Source organism: Sminthopsis crassicaudata, chromosome 1 (genome assembly GCF_048593235.1).
Source record: "Sminthopsis crassicaudata isolate SCR6 chromosome 1, ASM4859323v1, whole genome shotgun sequence".
Classification (NCBI taxonomy): Eukaryota; Metazoa; Chordata; class Mammalia; order Dasyuromorphia; family Dasyuridae; genus Sminthopsis; species Sminthopsis crassicaudata.
This window is the reverse complement of record NC_133617.1, coordinates 10,323,058-10,340,277: the sequence shown is the minus strand read 5'-3', so window position 1 is coordinate 10,340,277 and position 17,220 is coordinate 10,323,058. Positions and strand designations below refer to the sequence as shown.

Sequence of the window (17,220 nt, the reverse complement as noted above, 5' to 3'; positions counted from 1 at the left end):
TAAGGAACAGCCCTGAGATCTCAGACTCAGCAGGGTGGTGGAGGGGCAACTCTTGCATATGGTTGGGAGGTTACAAGAGAGCCACTCCTCCTGCTTATGCTTTCCTTTTCTTCTCCAGCTCCGATTTTTTGAGGGCTCAGTGCTCTCGTGGGCAGCGGTAGCAGAAGAATGGCTCCTGTACTCCTGCCCAGCAAGGATCACCAGGTATGTGAGCTTGTTGAGTTCCTGAAATCACATCTTTGTCCTCACACTATGGACCTGACCTCCAGAGACCATGGCCTTCCTCTGTCCCCCCCTCCCCCCCCAACTCATATGTCATTTGTCACTCTGTCATATGCTGTTGTCGGGCAGTCGTTTCAGCTATATCCGACTCTTTGTGACCACTTTTGGGATTTTCTTGCAAAGATCCTGGAGGGGGTTGCCATTTCCTTCTCCAGCCCATTTTACAGATGAAGAAACTGAGGGAAACTCAAACACACACACACAGGTCACACAGGGTCACAGTAAGTGTCTGAGGTCACATTTGAACAGATGGCCCTTTATCCAAATCATTTCTACTCACTGGTGAACGAGTCAGGAATACACGCTCACTGTAACCCTCCCCAAGCCGCAGTTCACATTGTCACTAATGATCTGTCATGGATCGAGGGAATGTGTAGCATCTTAGCTGTTACCATTTCTGAATGATCCCCCAAACTTCTTTCCTCGTCACCTCTCCCCGTGTTGTCTCTCCTTACTAAAGTATCAGCTCCCTGAGGGCAGGGACCATGTCGCTTGTCTTTGTATCCTTAGTGTACTGCTGGAACTCTATCTTTCCAGAAATCAGCAGGAGTCAGGATCACTAAACGTCTTTATTCTAGATCTTTACCGTCGCCTCCAACGCCAGATCATGAGTGCAAGTGAGCGTGAGTTCCACCACCCAAGTTTCTCTTGCTCCTCCCACACAAGTCACTTCCCTCTCTTTGTCTCATGTGCTTCATCATCCAAGTGCATTGCTCAGTTCTAGCCCTTTACAGTGTACAGTTCAGGGCCTGCTTTGGGGGAGGTCCATTTGTGGCCTTTTATCCCTTATATCCTCTGTTGTCCTGTAAGGCTCAGGTCATCTGCCACCTCCTTTTGACCATTAGTGCATGGTTTCCTCAAATGATCCCGCTTTTTCTTGCCTACATCCGCATTGCATTTCTTTTTATCTGACATAAAATTGAGGCCCTTGAAGGAAAAGCTCATCAGTCATTTATTTGTGTGTCCTTTGCCTTGAACTTCAGAGTCACCAAATAAAGCTCTGTAGTGTTGAATTAAGAGGAGCAGTGCAAAGTTCTGATTTTGGGTGTTGCTCTACTGGTGTGTAGTTGGAAGAGCTGCCTGACTTTAATCCTAATGTCTCTCAAAAGTCCTAAGCTCTGGCAATCCATCTTGGGCTGCCTTGCCATCTACTGGGGAAGTGCTGGCTCCAGCCCTTTATCAGGTGTGGGTCGGCCTTGGAGGACCCTTCTCTCTCATTTGAGTTTTGTGAAGACCAGCGTTGTCCTCTTGGGGCCACATTGGGAAGGGAACCTGAAGATGCAGAAATGTCTTTGATATTTTAGGAATCGGTGACTTTCGAGGATGTGGCTGTGGACTTCAGCTTGGAGGAGTGGGGACACTTGGGCCCGTCTCAGAAGGAGCTGTACAGGGATGTGATGCTGGAGAACTACCACAACCTGGTCTGCCTGGGTAAGGCCTCCCCTGCTAACCGAGACTTCTCACCGTAGGATTGTGGCTTCTTCCCTTAAAAATAAACACTGGGGGGGCAGCCAGGTGGCGCAGTGGATAGAGCACCAACCCTGAATTCAGGAGGACCTGGGTTCAAATCTGGTCTCAGGCACTTAACACTTCCTAGCGGTATGACCCTGGGCAAGTCACTTAACCCCAGCCTCAAAAAAAAAAAAAGAAAAAGAAAAAAAAAAAGAAATGTATAAAAAAATTAAATAAATAAACACTGGGGAATTTTCCCAGTGTTTGCCAGCAAAAGTTTGTCAACATGAGCTGCTCTTCCTTTTGTGGCCGTGTCACAGGACACATCTGCCTCTGTCCAACTGAAAGAATTTGGGTTTGTACAAGTGGAAATTGTGGGAAAATGTGCCCCCCCGAGGTTCTTTCTCCATTGGTCCCTTTCTCTTCAAGTCTGAGATTGTTCCCTGAAGTTCCACTGTAGAGACTGGAGACATGAACGGTTCCCTGGTGTTGGAGGGTCCTTTCTGAGCCAGCTTTACTTCCTGATGCGTTCTCATGTACTTCCTAAGAGCAGGGCAGGTTCCCTCTCTTTAGAAGGGGACATTTCCTGGCATTTCCAGTTTTCCCTGTGAGGGACAGATCACATTCTGAACCAGAGTCTTTGCATTTCCAATGTTCAGGACTAGCGATTTCCAAACCAGATGTGATCAGCCAGTTGGAGCGAGGGAAAGTAGTTTGGATTTCAGAGGGAGATGGCCCAAGAAGCATCTGTTCAGGTGAGTGAGTAGGTGAGAAGCAGGTAAGTCCTTACCAGCAACATCACAGCTGGCTGTTGGGAGAAAGGACCTTGTCAGTCTTGCCAGGGATTTCTCCCAGCTCCTGAGGCTCCGAGCTGAGACTCTCTGGGATGAACTGCTCCCAAGAGCCTGATCTTCAGTTCAGCCAAGTGTTCTCTGCACATCTCTCCTGTTGTTTTGTCCCTCCAGTTTCAGAGGAAGGGGTTGAGAAAGGAGAGTTTTCTTTTTTTGCCATTTTAGTGTCTTGCCTGATCTTCATTAGCCCTTCGGCTTCTCCTCTCATGAACATTGCTTCCTTGTCTGTTGTTATGTGGATGTTATTTGGAGTAAAGTCAGGACTGGACCCAGCTCATTTGTTGTGATGTCCCCTTTGGATTCCTTGTTCTTTAGTCATGTCTGACACTTTGTCACCCATTTGGGTTTGCTTTAGCTTATTTTATGAATAAGGAAAGGGAGACAAATAGGGTAAAGTGACTTGTCCAGGGTCACACAACCAGGAGGGGCTTGAGGTCAGATTTGAATTCCAGAAGATGAGCCACTGACACTATCCACTGAGCCACCTAGCTGCTCCTGCTTTTTATCCCATGTTTTTTAAAACTCATCTTTCGCCTGTTATTTTTTAAAAATAAGTTAACTTTTTGTTCTTTTTAATGGCTTCCCATATTTATTTGAGTCATTAGATTTTATTTCTGAAGAACCCAAACTTTTTTAGTTACAACAGAGTCATTGGAAACATTTGTTATTTCCTGTCTTTGGTCATTACCTCCCTCCTGCCAAAGTGGGCTGCTCTCCCTTCAGACATGATCTCCTTTCCTCCCTTCTATCTAGGAGAAGCTCCCCCTCCGGTCTCTTACTGTCTCACTGCTTTTCAGTCTCCGCTGTCTACAGACTCCTCCCCAAACTCTCCTTGGGGTCTTCTGTGTCTGCTCTCTGTGATCCCATATCTTGTCTGCCCTTTGTGGTCAAGCTCTTGAGGAGGCCGTGGGCTCCTTCATTTGTCTTGTTCTCGATCATCTGGCTTCTGCTTGATCATTCAACCAAAAATGTTCTCTCCAGCCTATTCACTGATCTCTTCGTTGCCAAATCCAGTTGCCTTTTCTCTCTGTACCTTTTGATGCTATTGCTCACTTTTTTTCCTTCACTTTTTTTTTTTTCTTTTGATTTTAGGAAACTGCTCTCTCTTAGTCATCCCCTTCTGTATCTGATCACTTGTCCCTACACATTTCTCTCTTATACTAGTTCTCTTGTGGTCTCATCCATTTCTTTGGATTTAATTATCATCTCTATGCCTGTGATTATCCAGCCTTCTTCTCGCCAACTGCCTAAGCAGACATTTCAGAATGGATATCCAGGAGGTAGGTTAGCTCTTAAACTGAGTTCATTAACTTTTTCCTCTTATCTTCTGCCCTTAGACTCTTCCCTTCCTGATTGTCCTTTGACTCACAACTCATTTGTCATCCTTGCCTCTCCACTATTTCTCTTCCCTCCCCCCATATTCAGTTTTCTATCACCACCTGTTGATTTCACGGTCGAAATCTCTCTCAAATACACCCCCTTCTGTCCCTGACACTGCCCCCATCCTGCTGTGGGCCTGTGGGCCCTCATCCCCTCATCACTTGGTGATTGTAGTAGCTGTTGGGGGAGTCTGCTTGCCTCAAGCCCCTTCCTACTCCATGTCATTCTGTCACTCATGACTTTCCTCAAGTACAGGTCTATCCCTCTGTCACCTCTAACTCAGATATCAGAATCACCTTTTTGGCAGTCAAAGAGCTTCATAGTCCAGCCATCTTTATATATTTACACACCTGCAGCCACTCTTTGATATAACGGCACTGGCCTTCATGTTGTTCTCCATCTCTCAGATCCAGGTATTTTCTCTGGCTGACTTTCATGCCTGAAATGTTGTCCCTCCTCATCTTTGCCTGGAGCTTTTCAGCTTTCTTCATGTTCTACAGGAATCCTTTTCCAGCCGCTCTTAATTCTAGCCCCTTTCCTCTTTTGATCATTTCCTGTTCATTGTGGCTTGTTTGTGCCTGTTTATCTGAGTGTCGGCTCTCCCATTCATCTGTGAGCTTCTCAAAACGGTCTGTTTTTCTTTTGCCTTCTCTTCCTTGTACTTGTCCAGGGATCATTTTACTTCTTTAGTAAATGCATATTAACTTACTGATAGCTGTTATGAGTACTTTAATAGAAGAAGGTGTTGCTCCTTGTAGATAGAATCTGTTCTTAGTAGAGATCCTGAAGAGAGTGGTTATGAACAACTTTATATTTCTTTTTTTTTTTCCCATAAGGACTTCCAACTAAAGGTTTTTTTTTTTAATTTTTCAATCATATTTTATTTTCCAAATACATATAAAGATCATTTCCAACATTTGTTTTTTGTGAGACTTTGTGTTCCAAATTTTTCTCCCTCCTCCCCAGGACAGCAGGTAATCTGATAGAGGTTAAATATGTGCGATTCTTTTAAATATATTTGTATATATGTCATCTTGTACAAGAAAAATCAGAACAAAAGGGAAAAAACCAGGAGAAAGAAAACAAACAGTGAAAACATTAGCTTCAATCTGTAGTCAGTCTCCAGAGTTCTCTCTCTGGATGTGGATGGCATTTTCCATCTCAAGTCTGTTGAAATTGCTTTGAATCTATTATGTATATTTTCATGTTCCTTTAGAGCAGTATCTTCTTCCTCATAGTTTCTCAGCTTTCTTCACATCTCAGATAATATCCCATGTTCTACAATAATTCTTTCCTAGCCCTCTTAATTCTAGCATCTTTTCTCTTTTGATGATTTCCTGTTCATCGTGGCTTGTTTGTACCCGTTTCTTCGGCAGAATAACAGCCTTTTGTTTCTCCACAGCTATGTCACTATGGAGATTTTATCTCCTTCTAAGTATAAGGTAGTGACTGACCCAGGCTTGATTTTATTTTTGTTTTTCTTATTACTAGAGAGTGTCAATAATGCCTGTTGATCTTTTTATTGGTAAATTTTCTTTAATATCACCTGAATTTCGCAGCAAAGTCTTCCCATTTCCCTCCAAGACAGTCTAACCATTTTAACAAAGAATAATAAAGAGAAAACAAACAGTTCTGTAATGTAGTATTCAACATCTGTAGTCTCTCATCTTTGCAAAGAAAGAATGTCACTGAATCTAAGATAAAGGTAAAATGGACCCCAGAGTTGATCTGATCCAAGCCTCTCATTGTACAGATGATGAAATGGAGGTTTAGAAAGTCCAAGTGACTAATTCTTTTTTTGTTTTGTTTTGTTTTTGTTTTAATTTTATTTTTTATTAATTTTTATAATTATAACATATTCTTTGACATTACATATGCATAGGTAATTTTTTTTTTTTTTTACAACATTATCCCTCCAAGTGACTAATTCATAGTTACTTTAGTCATATATGACTGAGGCAGGGACTGAATGCAGATCTGATTCTTGATTCAAGCCTCTTGTTATTTTTTTTTTTAGAACCCAACTTGGTTATGATAATCTCCCAACTTTCATTTAGTTTACTTTATTGTTGAGTGTTCCATTAATGTGGTTGTCATTAATGTTTCCCTTGATTGGCGGGTTTTTTCTGATGTTAGTTAACATTTCTGTGGCTCAGGGAAGTCTGTAGGATTTATCTGTGAAATAATAGAATAATAGAAATTTGTGCTTGAATGGTAGGTATTCCCATAAAAAGAGGTCCCACATATTTAATAAATATAACAAGTAATTTCTGGTAATAGTTATTTTTACTTTATATTTTCTACCTAGCCATGGAGCATGCATAACTTTATTCCTTGATTTTTGTTAAAATTGTTTCACATTTGCCTTGGGTTCTGGCGATTTCTACCAATATTTTTTTTTTTTTTTTTTTTTTTTTTGTATATGGAAACAGAATTTGTGTTGATGATGAGAAAAGGGATATATCCTATAGTCTGTTTTCTCTGAGAGATGAGTACATTTATGTTCAGGTTCAAATTATGAGGTGAGGGGCAGCTAGGTGGCACAGTGGATAGAGCACCAGTCCTGAATTCAGGAGGACACAAGTTCAAATCTGGTCTCAGACACTTAACACTTCCTAGCTGTGTGACTGTGGGCAAGTCATTTAACCCCAGCCTCAGGGGGAAAAAAAATAATAATAACACTTCCTAGCTGTGTGACCCTGGGCAAGTCACTTAACCCCAGCCTCAGGAGGGGAGGGGGGGAAATGGTGTTCAAATTATGAGGTGAGAAAACCAACTTACTCTACTTGCTAGTAATTAGATTTGTGACTTAAGCAATACTTTTAACAAACTCTTTGCAACACAGATGCCTAATAAGTGAGGTAATTGCAGAATATAATCTCTAAGGTCTTTTCCAAGCCTGATAATTTTTTAAGGCAAACTATCTGATTTAGCCCAACTGTTTGTCAAAATACTTTTTGTACATGTTCAAAGCTGTTTCCTACAGTTTCTGTTCATTGCTCCTAGGTCTGCTATTTAATGTTAAACAGAATTGGTTACTCTACTGACAGTCAAAACAGAAAGAACCCAAAATGTGAATTCAAAAAACCTTGGTTTGAATCTAACGGTAGACTTGCCTTTTACAAGTCAACTATGTGAAAATAGCCTACAGAGTCAAGCAAGCATTTGTTAAGGATCTCTCCCATTCTTTAAAAAGAAAAAATGTGTACACATAACAGTAATTTGAAAATATACATAAAGCATGGTATTTCCTGAGGCAGAGATGCTAATTTCTGAGGCACTGCAAAAGGCCTTATGTAGGAAGTCATCCTTTCAGATGAAATCAGAATTTTGAAGAAGCAGAAGTGAAGAAGGGCTACAATTGAGATATGGGGGATAGCTTTTGGAGTCCACTTTTTCTAGACCATATATGGTCTTTGAAAGGAAGAAATGTGTAATTAATCTGAAAAAGTAGGTGAGAACAATATTTTTGATGAAGGAGAGGGAATTTGGGCTAAGTATAACGCATGGGCAACAAGGGATGTTTATATTATTAAAAATTTCTTTCAGATTGGGACACTAGACCTGAAACTAGGGAATCCTGTCCAAAAAGTGGCCTTTCCATGGAAGAATCATTCCAAGAAAGAATTTATGCAGGCAGTCTTCATGTGTCCAAGTTTGGCAAAGCCAAGGAATTTTGTGGTTTATTAGAAAAACAGCAGAGCAGTGAGGAAAAACTTTTTGGACATATACAAATATTTGAAATGACTCCCAATCAAGGTAGTGAACACGCATGTAAAAAATATAATGGAGGCTTTTGCCAAGGAACAATCCATTTTCCACAAGATAAGTTGTCTCTTGGAAAGAATCTTCATCATTGTGACACAGAGCAAAGAAGAGTCAGATTATATTCGTACCTGAATAAACAGAAGAGAATTTCCTTGAAGAAGATGTTTTCTAGGTATAATGAAGATGAAAAATTACTTAATTTTGATTCAGACCTTAATAAGAATCATAGCAAACAGAATGAAGAGAAAGCACATTTAGGAAATGAATGTGGTCAGACTTTCTCTCTGAACCAAAGAATTCGTATTGTAGAAAAATATTATGAATCTAACAAATGTAGAAAAGTTTTTAGTCAGAAGTCAGAGCTTATACAACATCAGAGAATTCATACTAGAGAAAAACCTTATTCATGTAATGAGTATAAAAAGATTTATCCACAGAAAGCTGACATTACTATCCATAATAGAATTCATACTGGAGAAAAACTTGATGAAAGTAATGATTGTGAAAAGACTTTCAGGCTGAAGAGAACATTTACTGACAATCAAAATATTCTTAACGTCAAGAAACCATATGAATGCAATGAATGTGGGAAGACCTTCAGTCAGAAAGCAGGACTTAATGGACATCAGAACATTCATACTGGAAATAATACTTATAAATGTAATGAATGTGGAAAGAACTTCAGTCAGAAGGCAGGACTTGTCTATCATCTGAGAATTCATACTGGAGAGAAACTTTTTGAATGTAACGAATGTGGGAAAGTCTTCCATAAGAAGATAGGACTTAAGAGTCATCAGAAAATTCATTCTGGAGAGAAGCCATATCAATGTAATGAATGTGGGAAGGCCTTCAGTCACAAGGCAGGACTTACCTGCCATGAGAAAATTCATACTGGAGAGAAACCATATGAATGTAATAAATGTGGTAAGGCTTTCAGTAGGAAATCTGTTCTTACTGACCATCAGAAAAGTCATACTGGAGAGAAACCTTATCAGTGTAACGAATGTGGGAAAGCCTTCACCAGGAGGACAATCCTTACTCAACATCAAAAAATACATACTGGAGAGAAGCCTTATAAATGTAGTGAATGTGGGAAAGCCTTCAGTCAGAAAATAGGACTTACCTGCCATCAGAATATTCATACTGGAAAGAAACCTTATGAATGTAATAATTGTGGGAAAGCCTTCAGTCAGAAGACAGGACTTACGAGGCATCAAAAAATTCATACTGGAGAGAAACCATATCAATGTAATGAATGTGGAAAGGCCTTCAATCAGAAGCGAACACTTACTGAACATCGAAATATTCATACTGGGGAAAAACCTTATGAATGTAATGAATGTGGGAAGGCTTTCAATCAAAAGAACACCCTTACTGAACACCAGAATATTCATACTGGAGAAAAACCTTATGAATGTAATGAATGTGGGAAAGCTTTTAATCAGAAGAAAAGACTTACTAAACACCAGTATATTCACACTGGAGAGAAACCTTATGAATGCAAAGAATGTGGGAAAGCCTTCAGTCAGAAGAGAACACTTACTGAACATCAGAATATTCATACTGGAGAGAAGCCTTATGAATGTAACGAATGTGGGAAAGCTTTTGGTCAGAAGACAGGACTTAGTAAACATCAGAAATGTCATACTGGAGAGAAACCATTTCAATGTAATCAATGTGGGAAAGCCTTCAGCAGGAGGACAAGGCTTACTCGACATCAGAAAATTCATACAGGAGAGAAACCATATGAATGTAACGAATGTGGGAAAGCTTTCAGAGAAAAGACAAGTCTTACTCAACATCAGAAAATTCATACTGGAGAAAAACCATATCGATGTAATCAGTGTGGGAAGGCTTTTAGTAGGAAGACAATTCTTACTGAACATCAGAAAATCCACCAGGGAAAGATTTTGTCAGAATGTAGGAAGGCCTTCAGTTGGAAGACAACACTTGAATATCAGAAATTTAATATAGGAGAGAAACTTTTGGAATATAATGAAGCTCTTTTAGCAGAGAAGACATATTATTAAACCTTATTGTATTAAATTATTATTAAATTGTATCCTATTAAATCTTAGAAATGGGAGGAAACTTAATGAATTTGGGACAGCAAGCCAGGGGAACTTAGAACTTGCTCAAAATAATAATCTATACTAGAGAGAAACTTAATAATTTCAGGAAAATCTTCAGTTGGAAAAAGATACTTATTGAACATTAAAAATTACTAAAGAGGAACCTTATACAGTGATAAGGCATTTAGATAATAAAATATATAAGAATATTAGATTTGGAGTGAGGAAGACCCGAGTTCAAACTCTGCCTAAGACAGTAGTTATGTGACTCTTGGCAAGTCAATTAATCTCTTTCAACTTTAGTTTCCCAATCTGTAAATGAGGGATAATAGTAGAGTTCATTTGAAAGTCCAAAGAAATAAAATATGTAGTTCCTTTTGCAAGCCTTAAAACACTATAAATGCTAGCTTTATATAAATAGTTGTCGGAAGGGCTTTGTGAAGGAGGTAGATCTTATGGAATATCAAAGAAGTCATACAAAAGGAAACCTTTGTGAATGTAATATATCTTGGGTTGTCAACCATTGGAAGTCAAAACTTATTGAACATTACAGATTTTATATCAAAAATGATTTTTCCCCTGAGGCAATTGGGGTTAAATGACTTGCCCAGGATCACACAGCTAGGAAGTGTTAAATGTCTGAGACCATATTTGAACTCAGGCCCTCCTGACTTCAGGATTGGTGTTCTATCTACTGCTCCATCTAGCTGATGATGAAATTAATGAATATAATGCATATAACCTTCCAATAGTGCAAAATAGTATTAGAAATTTTATGCTGGACTGCTGTACAAATATAATGGTTGCAAATATACAAATATACAAAAGTTTATTACCGAAGTCTTTCATAGAAAAATTAGAAATGAGGGAGAGTTTTTCTAAATGGTGAATTTTATTCTGTATCAGTAGATTCAAGTTGGGAAAAAAAGTATATGACTATTACAAACTTGAGAAGGTATTCCTTTTTTTGGAAAAATTATTAAATTTTATTCAAGAACATTTTTAAAAAACAGTTCAATTTTCTAAGTTAAAAAAGTTACACTTTAATATATTTACAACATGGAAAAAATGAAGATTAAGAAAATTCACATGATAACCAAACATTACATACACATAAGTGACAACATTGAAACAAGGATAAATTAGGGTGAACAAAAAGTAAAACAATTAAAAATTCTTTTCCATCTTTGAAATCAACTCATTACAGATTTTGGTTACATTATGATTTTCTTTAGTTTTTTGTTCCAGTCTTTTCTCTAGTGACTGGGCTCCTTTCACAAATTTGCTTGTAAAATTAGACTCAGCTTTTGCTCAGCTTTGAACCTGGGCAATTTCTTCATTTGCTAGATTTAACTTCCCTTCTGCATATCTCTTGATTGCTTGGTACCTCCTTTCTTTCTTTTCAATTCTTAGTACTTAAACTTCAACATATTTCTCCAATTCTTTTAAATTTTTTTCGATATTCTAAAACTTGTTTTTCTAGTAGCTTGAAGATATCAGAGAAACACTTTTCCTTGGAATTCAGGTCTGTTGTAATTTGCTGTTTTTCTGATAAAACCTTCTAGATTTTAGCCTTTGTAACTTCCTTCAGTTTCTGATATACGCCACCAGCTGAATTATTATTCCTTCATATTCTTCCACAATTTTTCTCATATCTGAATATTCTACCTGGAATTTTGCATATTTTTTTCCAGTTCTTGAATTTTTAATTGTTTTTTTTTAACTTTGACTTTTTCTACAACCACATCCATCTCTTTCTGCGTATACTTCAATATGTCTATACTGGCATCGATGATGGAAACAGGCAAATTTGTGGTTGTCACAGGAGCATCCATACACTCAGGTTCATCATGAGGAGAAAGTCCATATTAAATGTTCCTAGGAAATAAAATTCATCAAGTTTTGTATCATGTTGATTTTTCTGAGTCAGTCTGCTTGTGTTCAGAAGGCAAGAACTCCCTGACTCACTGATGGATGCAGGAAAGATTTATTTACATTCTTGCAAGAATGGGTGCCTAGGTTAATAGATACTGAGAAGAAAGAAGGTATTCCTTGAGAACAAACAGGATAGACACTGGAGATTATTGTACTAGATATCAACTTCAAAACGAAGGAACATGGATAGTATTTTAGCCAATAAACACACAGAAAATTTGAAAACTTAAATTGAAAGAAAATCTCTTTATGCTGCACAAGTAGCATAAAATTGAATTCTAATAATTCGCCTTAAGAGGAAAAATTTGAAGTGTCAAACCAGGGGTATGAAAAATTTGATATAGAGGAATATTATATTGGGCAGCAAATGTATCACCACCGATCCCGATTATCCACCTTCCATAATCGTTTACTAAAACATTATGCATTGTAAAATGGGTAGAATGAGGAGCAAGTTGTAAAGAGGTAAATAAAAGTTTGTTGTTAGGGAAAGCCTAACAATTTGAGCTGTCCAAAAGTAAAATGGGTTGTCTTGAAAAAAGTGATCAGTCTTGCCTAACTGAATGTTTTTGCCAAAATGAAACTATTTGTCAGATTTGTGGTAGTGAAGGGACATTAAGTTTTGCAAGTCATCTGGATTAGGGGAATACTGAAATCCGTCAAAAATTCTAAGATCTCTAGGAGTGTTTTGTTTTATTTCCTCAGTAATACTTTTATGAAGAATGTGTTTGAAGTTTTGATTTCCAAATTCTATCCCTTCCTCTCCTTCCCCCTCCCTGAGACAATAAGCAATCAGATATAGGTTATACATGTGCAATTATGTAAAACATTTCCATAACAGTCATTTTGTACAAGGAAACTCAAATAAAAGAAAAAAAAGTGAAAAAATAATGTGGTTCAGTCTGTATTCAATATTTTCTTTCTCTAGAGGTGGACAGTATTCATCATTAGCTCTTTGCGGTTGTCTTGGATCATTCAATTGCTGAGAATAGCTAAGTCATTCACAGTTGATTATCGTACAATATTGCTGCTACTGTGTATGATGGTTCTCCTGGTTCTGTTCAATCCATTGTATATCAGTCTAGATTTTTCTGAAATCATCCTGCTTATTTCTTATAGAACAATAATATCTCATCACAACTATATACCACAGCTTGTTTTTTTTTAATTTTATAATTATAAAATTTTTTGACAGTACATATATATATGAGTAATTTTTTTTATAACATTATCTCTTGTATTCATTTTTCCAAATTTTCCCCTCCCTTCCTCTATTCCCTCCCCTAGATGACAGGCAATCCCATACATTTTACATGTGTTACAGTATAACCTAGATACAATATATGTGTGTAAATCCAATTTTCTTGTTGCACTTTAAGTATTAAATTCCGAAGGTATAAGTAACCTGGGTAGATAGACAGTAGTGCTAACAATTTACATTCACTTCCCAGTGTTCCTTCTCTGGGTGGAGTTGTTTCTGTCCATCATTGATCAACTGAAGTACCACAGCTTGTTTAGCCATTCTCCAATTGATAGGCATCTCTCTGATTCACAATTCTTAGCCATCACAAAAAAACTGCTATAAATATTTTGGTAGAAATGGGTCCTTTTCCCTTTTGGAGGCTATCTTTGGGATATAGACCTAGCAGTGCTATTACTGGAATAAAGAGTCTGCACAATTTTATAACCCTTGGGCTTAGTTTCAAATTGCCCTCCGTAATGGTTGGATCATTTCACAACTCTACCAACGGTGCATTAATGTCCCAGTTTTCTCATATCCCCTCTAAAATCCAACATTTCCCCTTTTGTCATATTAGCCATTTTGATAGGTGTGAGATGGTACCTCAGAGTTGTTTAATAAGCATCTCTTTGATCAGTAGTGATTCAGAGGCTCTTTTAAAATGATTTCTGTGTCTGAAATTCTTAAGAAAATGTATTTTATATCAATGAAAAAGTAGGCATATAAATCAGTAGTTGTCTATATTCTCTTTTTCAACTTTTTGAGAAATTGGAATAAGGTCTAAGATTTTTCCTAAGCCTTTGTCCTCTTTCTCTTCACGTATCTTATGAATTATTCACTCAACCCTCTTATAACTTAAACATGAGTCTATGAAAAAGCCTTGCAACTTCATCAAAATGAAAGTATTTTTTCTTCCATAATCACCAGTATCCCTCATTTGATTAATATTCTACCCCTCAGTTATATCTTGTAGAGCCTTCCATCATAGAGAATGTTAATGTCATTTAAGGGCTTACTTGATAGAAATCTCATAAATGAAGTGTCTTCCTGGATAGTAAAACAGTTATTCAATATCAGTAAATTCAAACTGGAGAAAAAATATAAATGTACACATTTGAGAAAAAATTCCTTGAGAGTAGAAATAGGATTCATATTGGGGAAACACACACACACACACAGCTGTGTTTATACTGCCTTAAAACTAAAAGAAACATGGACAGGATTTTTTTTTTAATTTGTATTTCTTTTAAAAATATATTTATTGAATAATTATGTTTTATTAGAAAACATTGTTTTAAATGTTATTAAATAATACTTTAGTAATACATATTATAAAATATATGATTATATTTATTATTAAATTATTATTTTATTAAAGAATTAGAGAACATTATAGAATGCAAAATGGACTTTTGATTACATTAAAAAGTTCTTGCATAAACAAAATTAACACTAACAAGATTAAAAGGGAAATATTTACAGTTTCTGAAAAAGGTCTCGTTTCTATAATATATGAAAAACGGTGTCAAATTTGTGAGAATACAGGTCTTTCCCCAATTGACAAATGGTCAAAGGAGATGGACAATTTTCATATGATGAAATTAAAACCTATCTACAGCCATATGAAAAAATGCTCTAAATCGCTATTGATTAAGAGAAATGCAAATTAAAACATCTCTGAGGAACCACCTCACACCTCTTATATTGGAGGTCTGATGAAGCCGGTGGATGGAACCTTTTTCAGACTCCTGTTTTTAAATGTATACAACAAAACAAAAATTAAAATAAAACCATGTAGGAATCCAACTGGAAAGAACTAGTTATATATACGATATAGTGACACGTGCGTATATTTATATATTTCAATGTTTATATGTACTGTGTGTATGTATATAAATATATATATGTAAATGTGGGTCTATATGTAAACGTATTTAGGTCAGGAACACCCAGACCTAGAGAGAGCGTTTCCGGGTATAGGGCATGAGATGGGGATTTCCTGAGCATGCGCACAACCCGTAGGCTTTAGAACTACGTTTCCCAGAAGGCTGCCGACCCAGGAGGAGAGTTCGGTTCGTGCCACGAGATTCACGTTCGCCCCCGGACTCAAACCCTTGCCTGGCTCTGCTATCCTCGCCTTGTTTGCAGTGTGCTGGGATCTGTTCAAGCGCGGAGAGGTGAGACCGGGAAAGTTACGGTTAATGGACAGCGGGGGTGGGGATGAAGCCTTCGACACCATATTTCTCAGCCTCCTTTCCCCAGAGGAAGCCTATTAAGGACTTTGTCGGCCTTGTCTGCGCAGGCGCAGCCACTCCCTCATGCCTTTCCACTCGTCGTACTGTAGTTTTGCACAGGCGCACTTTCTTGGGCTAGTGGTTCTGGAGCAGCCGTGGCGCACGCGCACTCTGGCTATGCCCTCGTGCCGCCTCCTCCCTCTGGTGGTGAATTTTCTCCTTGCACCTTCCTAAGACTTGACATTAATCTCTGTCCATGGTTCCCTCTTGTACATTTTCTCTTGGCTTGAGCCCGATGCTGCCCTTGCTCGGGATGCCTCTTCCGCCCTCTCCCTTCCCTCTTTGCCCGTGCCCTTCCTTTCCCTTTAGTCTCCCGGTCTCAGTTCTCCCTCCTTCCGTTCTTTCCATCCCGTCGTGTTCCTGGCCCTCCCCACCTCCCTTCTGGCGCTTTCTGCACCTTTCCTCTTAGCCTCACCCTTCTCACCTTGGAAAGAATTTCTTTTCTCATTCCTCGCCTGTCATTTCCCTCCCCCCTCCCCTTCCAGGTTCTTTCTTCCTCCTCATTGTCATATCTCTTCTCTCTCTTACGTCTCCCTTACTTTTCCTCTTGCTTTTCATTAACCAGTTCTTCTTGTCTGTCCCATGATGCTGGTGCTCTGCTGTCACATGTCTGCCCTCTTTTCTGCCTTTCCTCCTCCTTTATTTCTCATAAAGTCTCCAGCTCTTAGACTCTGTTGTGTTTCCATCTACCTTTCTTTCCTCTGTCTGTGAACACTCTGCTGTTTCTGTTGAGCAGCTGCATAAATTCCTATTTCCACAGTATTTTCTTTCACACAACTCCCCTTAATTCTAATCCATCAAACCTTACAATCATTTACTAAACACTTACCTTGTGCTGGATATTATGCCAAGTATTTAGTGTAGAGAGACAAAAATCAAATAGTCCGGCCCTCAGCGAAATTGTGATCCATTAGTAGAAATTTTAAATGAATATGTGTCAAGAGGACAGTCACTAGGGTCTGAGTGTTATGGGCTATCAGGAATATCTTCCATGTAGATAGTGAGATTTGACTTTAACCTTGTGGGAAATTAGGAATTCTCTTTTTTTTTTTTTTTTTTTTTTTTTTCTGTTTCAAGGAATTTCTTTTATTTATTTATTTATCTTTTTTTTAATTCATTTTTCCAAATTATCCCTCCCTCCCTCCACTCCCTCCCCCCGATGACAGGCAATCCCATACATTTTACATGTGTTACAATATAAGCTAGATACAATACATGTGTGTAAATACCATTTTCTTGTTGCACATTAATTATTAGCTTCCGAAGGTATAGATAACCTGGGTAGATAGACAGTAGTGCTAACAATTTACATTCACTTCCCAGTGTTCCTTCTCTGGGTGTAGTTGTTTCTGTCCATCATTGATCAACTGGAAGTGAGTTGGATCTTCTTTATGTTGAAGATTTCCACTTCCATCAGAATACCTCTTCATATAGCATTGAAGAGTACAGCGATCTTCTGGTTCTGCTCATTTCACTCAGCATCAGTTGATGTAAGTCTCTCCAAGCCTCTCTATATTCCTCCTGCTGGTCATTTCTTACCGAGCAATAATATTCCATAACCTTCATATACCATAATTTACCCAACCATTCTCCAATTGATGGACATCCATTCAACTTCCAGTTTCTAGCTACAACAAAAAGAGTTGCCACAAACATTTTGGCCCATACAGGAATTAGGAATTCTCTTAGAGGGAGGTGGAGAAGTTCAGGAGACACATAAATGAAAAGCAGCAAGCAGGCCAATCCAGCTGTCCCATAGTATGTTTGTAAAGGGAAATATTGTGTAGTAGCTCTAGAAAAGTAGTGAAGGATTTTAAATACTAAAAAAGAATTTACTTAATTCTAGAGGTAATAGGGAGATAGAGGAGTTATAGAATGGTCACTGTGGCAGGTTAGAGAGAGGTGGGACCTACAGCAAGTGAAAAAGCATTTATTAAGTGCCAAAG

General features: G+C 38.2%; 1 protein-coding gene across 4 annotated transcripts in view; it reads left to right on the top strand.

Annotated features, from left to right (window-relative positions):
- Window positions 1–17,220, top strand: part of LOC141557238 (KRAB domain-containing protein 4-like) — a 28,013-nt gene that overhangs the window by 3,668 nt on the left and 7,125 nt on the right. For 2 of the 4 annotated variants that reach the window (XM_074292639.1, XM_074292630.1), the window contains exons 2-5: window positions 119–204; window positions 1,587–1,713; window positions 2,394–2,489; window positions 7,515–10,913. In XM_074292639.1, coding sequence (XP_074148740.1) covers window positions 169–204; window positions 1,587–1,713; window positions 2,394–2,489; window positions 7,515–9,763 — 2,508 coding nt within the window. In that variant the 5' untranslated portion in view covers window positions 119–168 and the 3' untranslated portion in view covers window positions 9,764–10,913. Of the gene's footprint in view, window positions 1–118; window positions 205–265; window positions 900–1,586; window positions 1,714–2,393; window positions 2,490–7,514; window positions 10,914–17,220 lie in introns of those variants that run through there. The other 2 variants (XM_074292650.1, XM_074292658.1) reach the window with 2 other exon arrangements.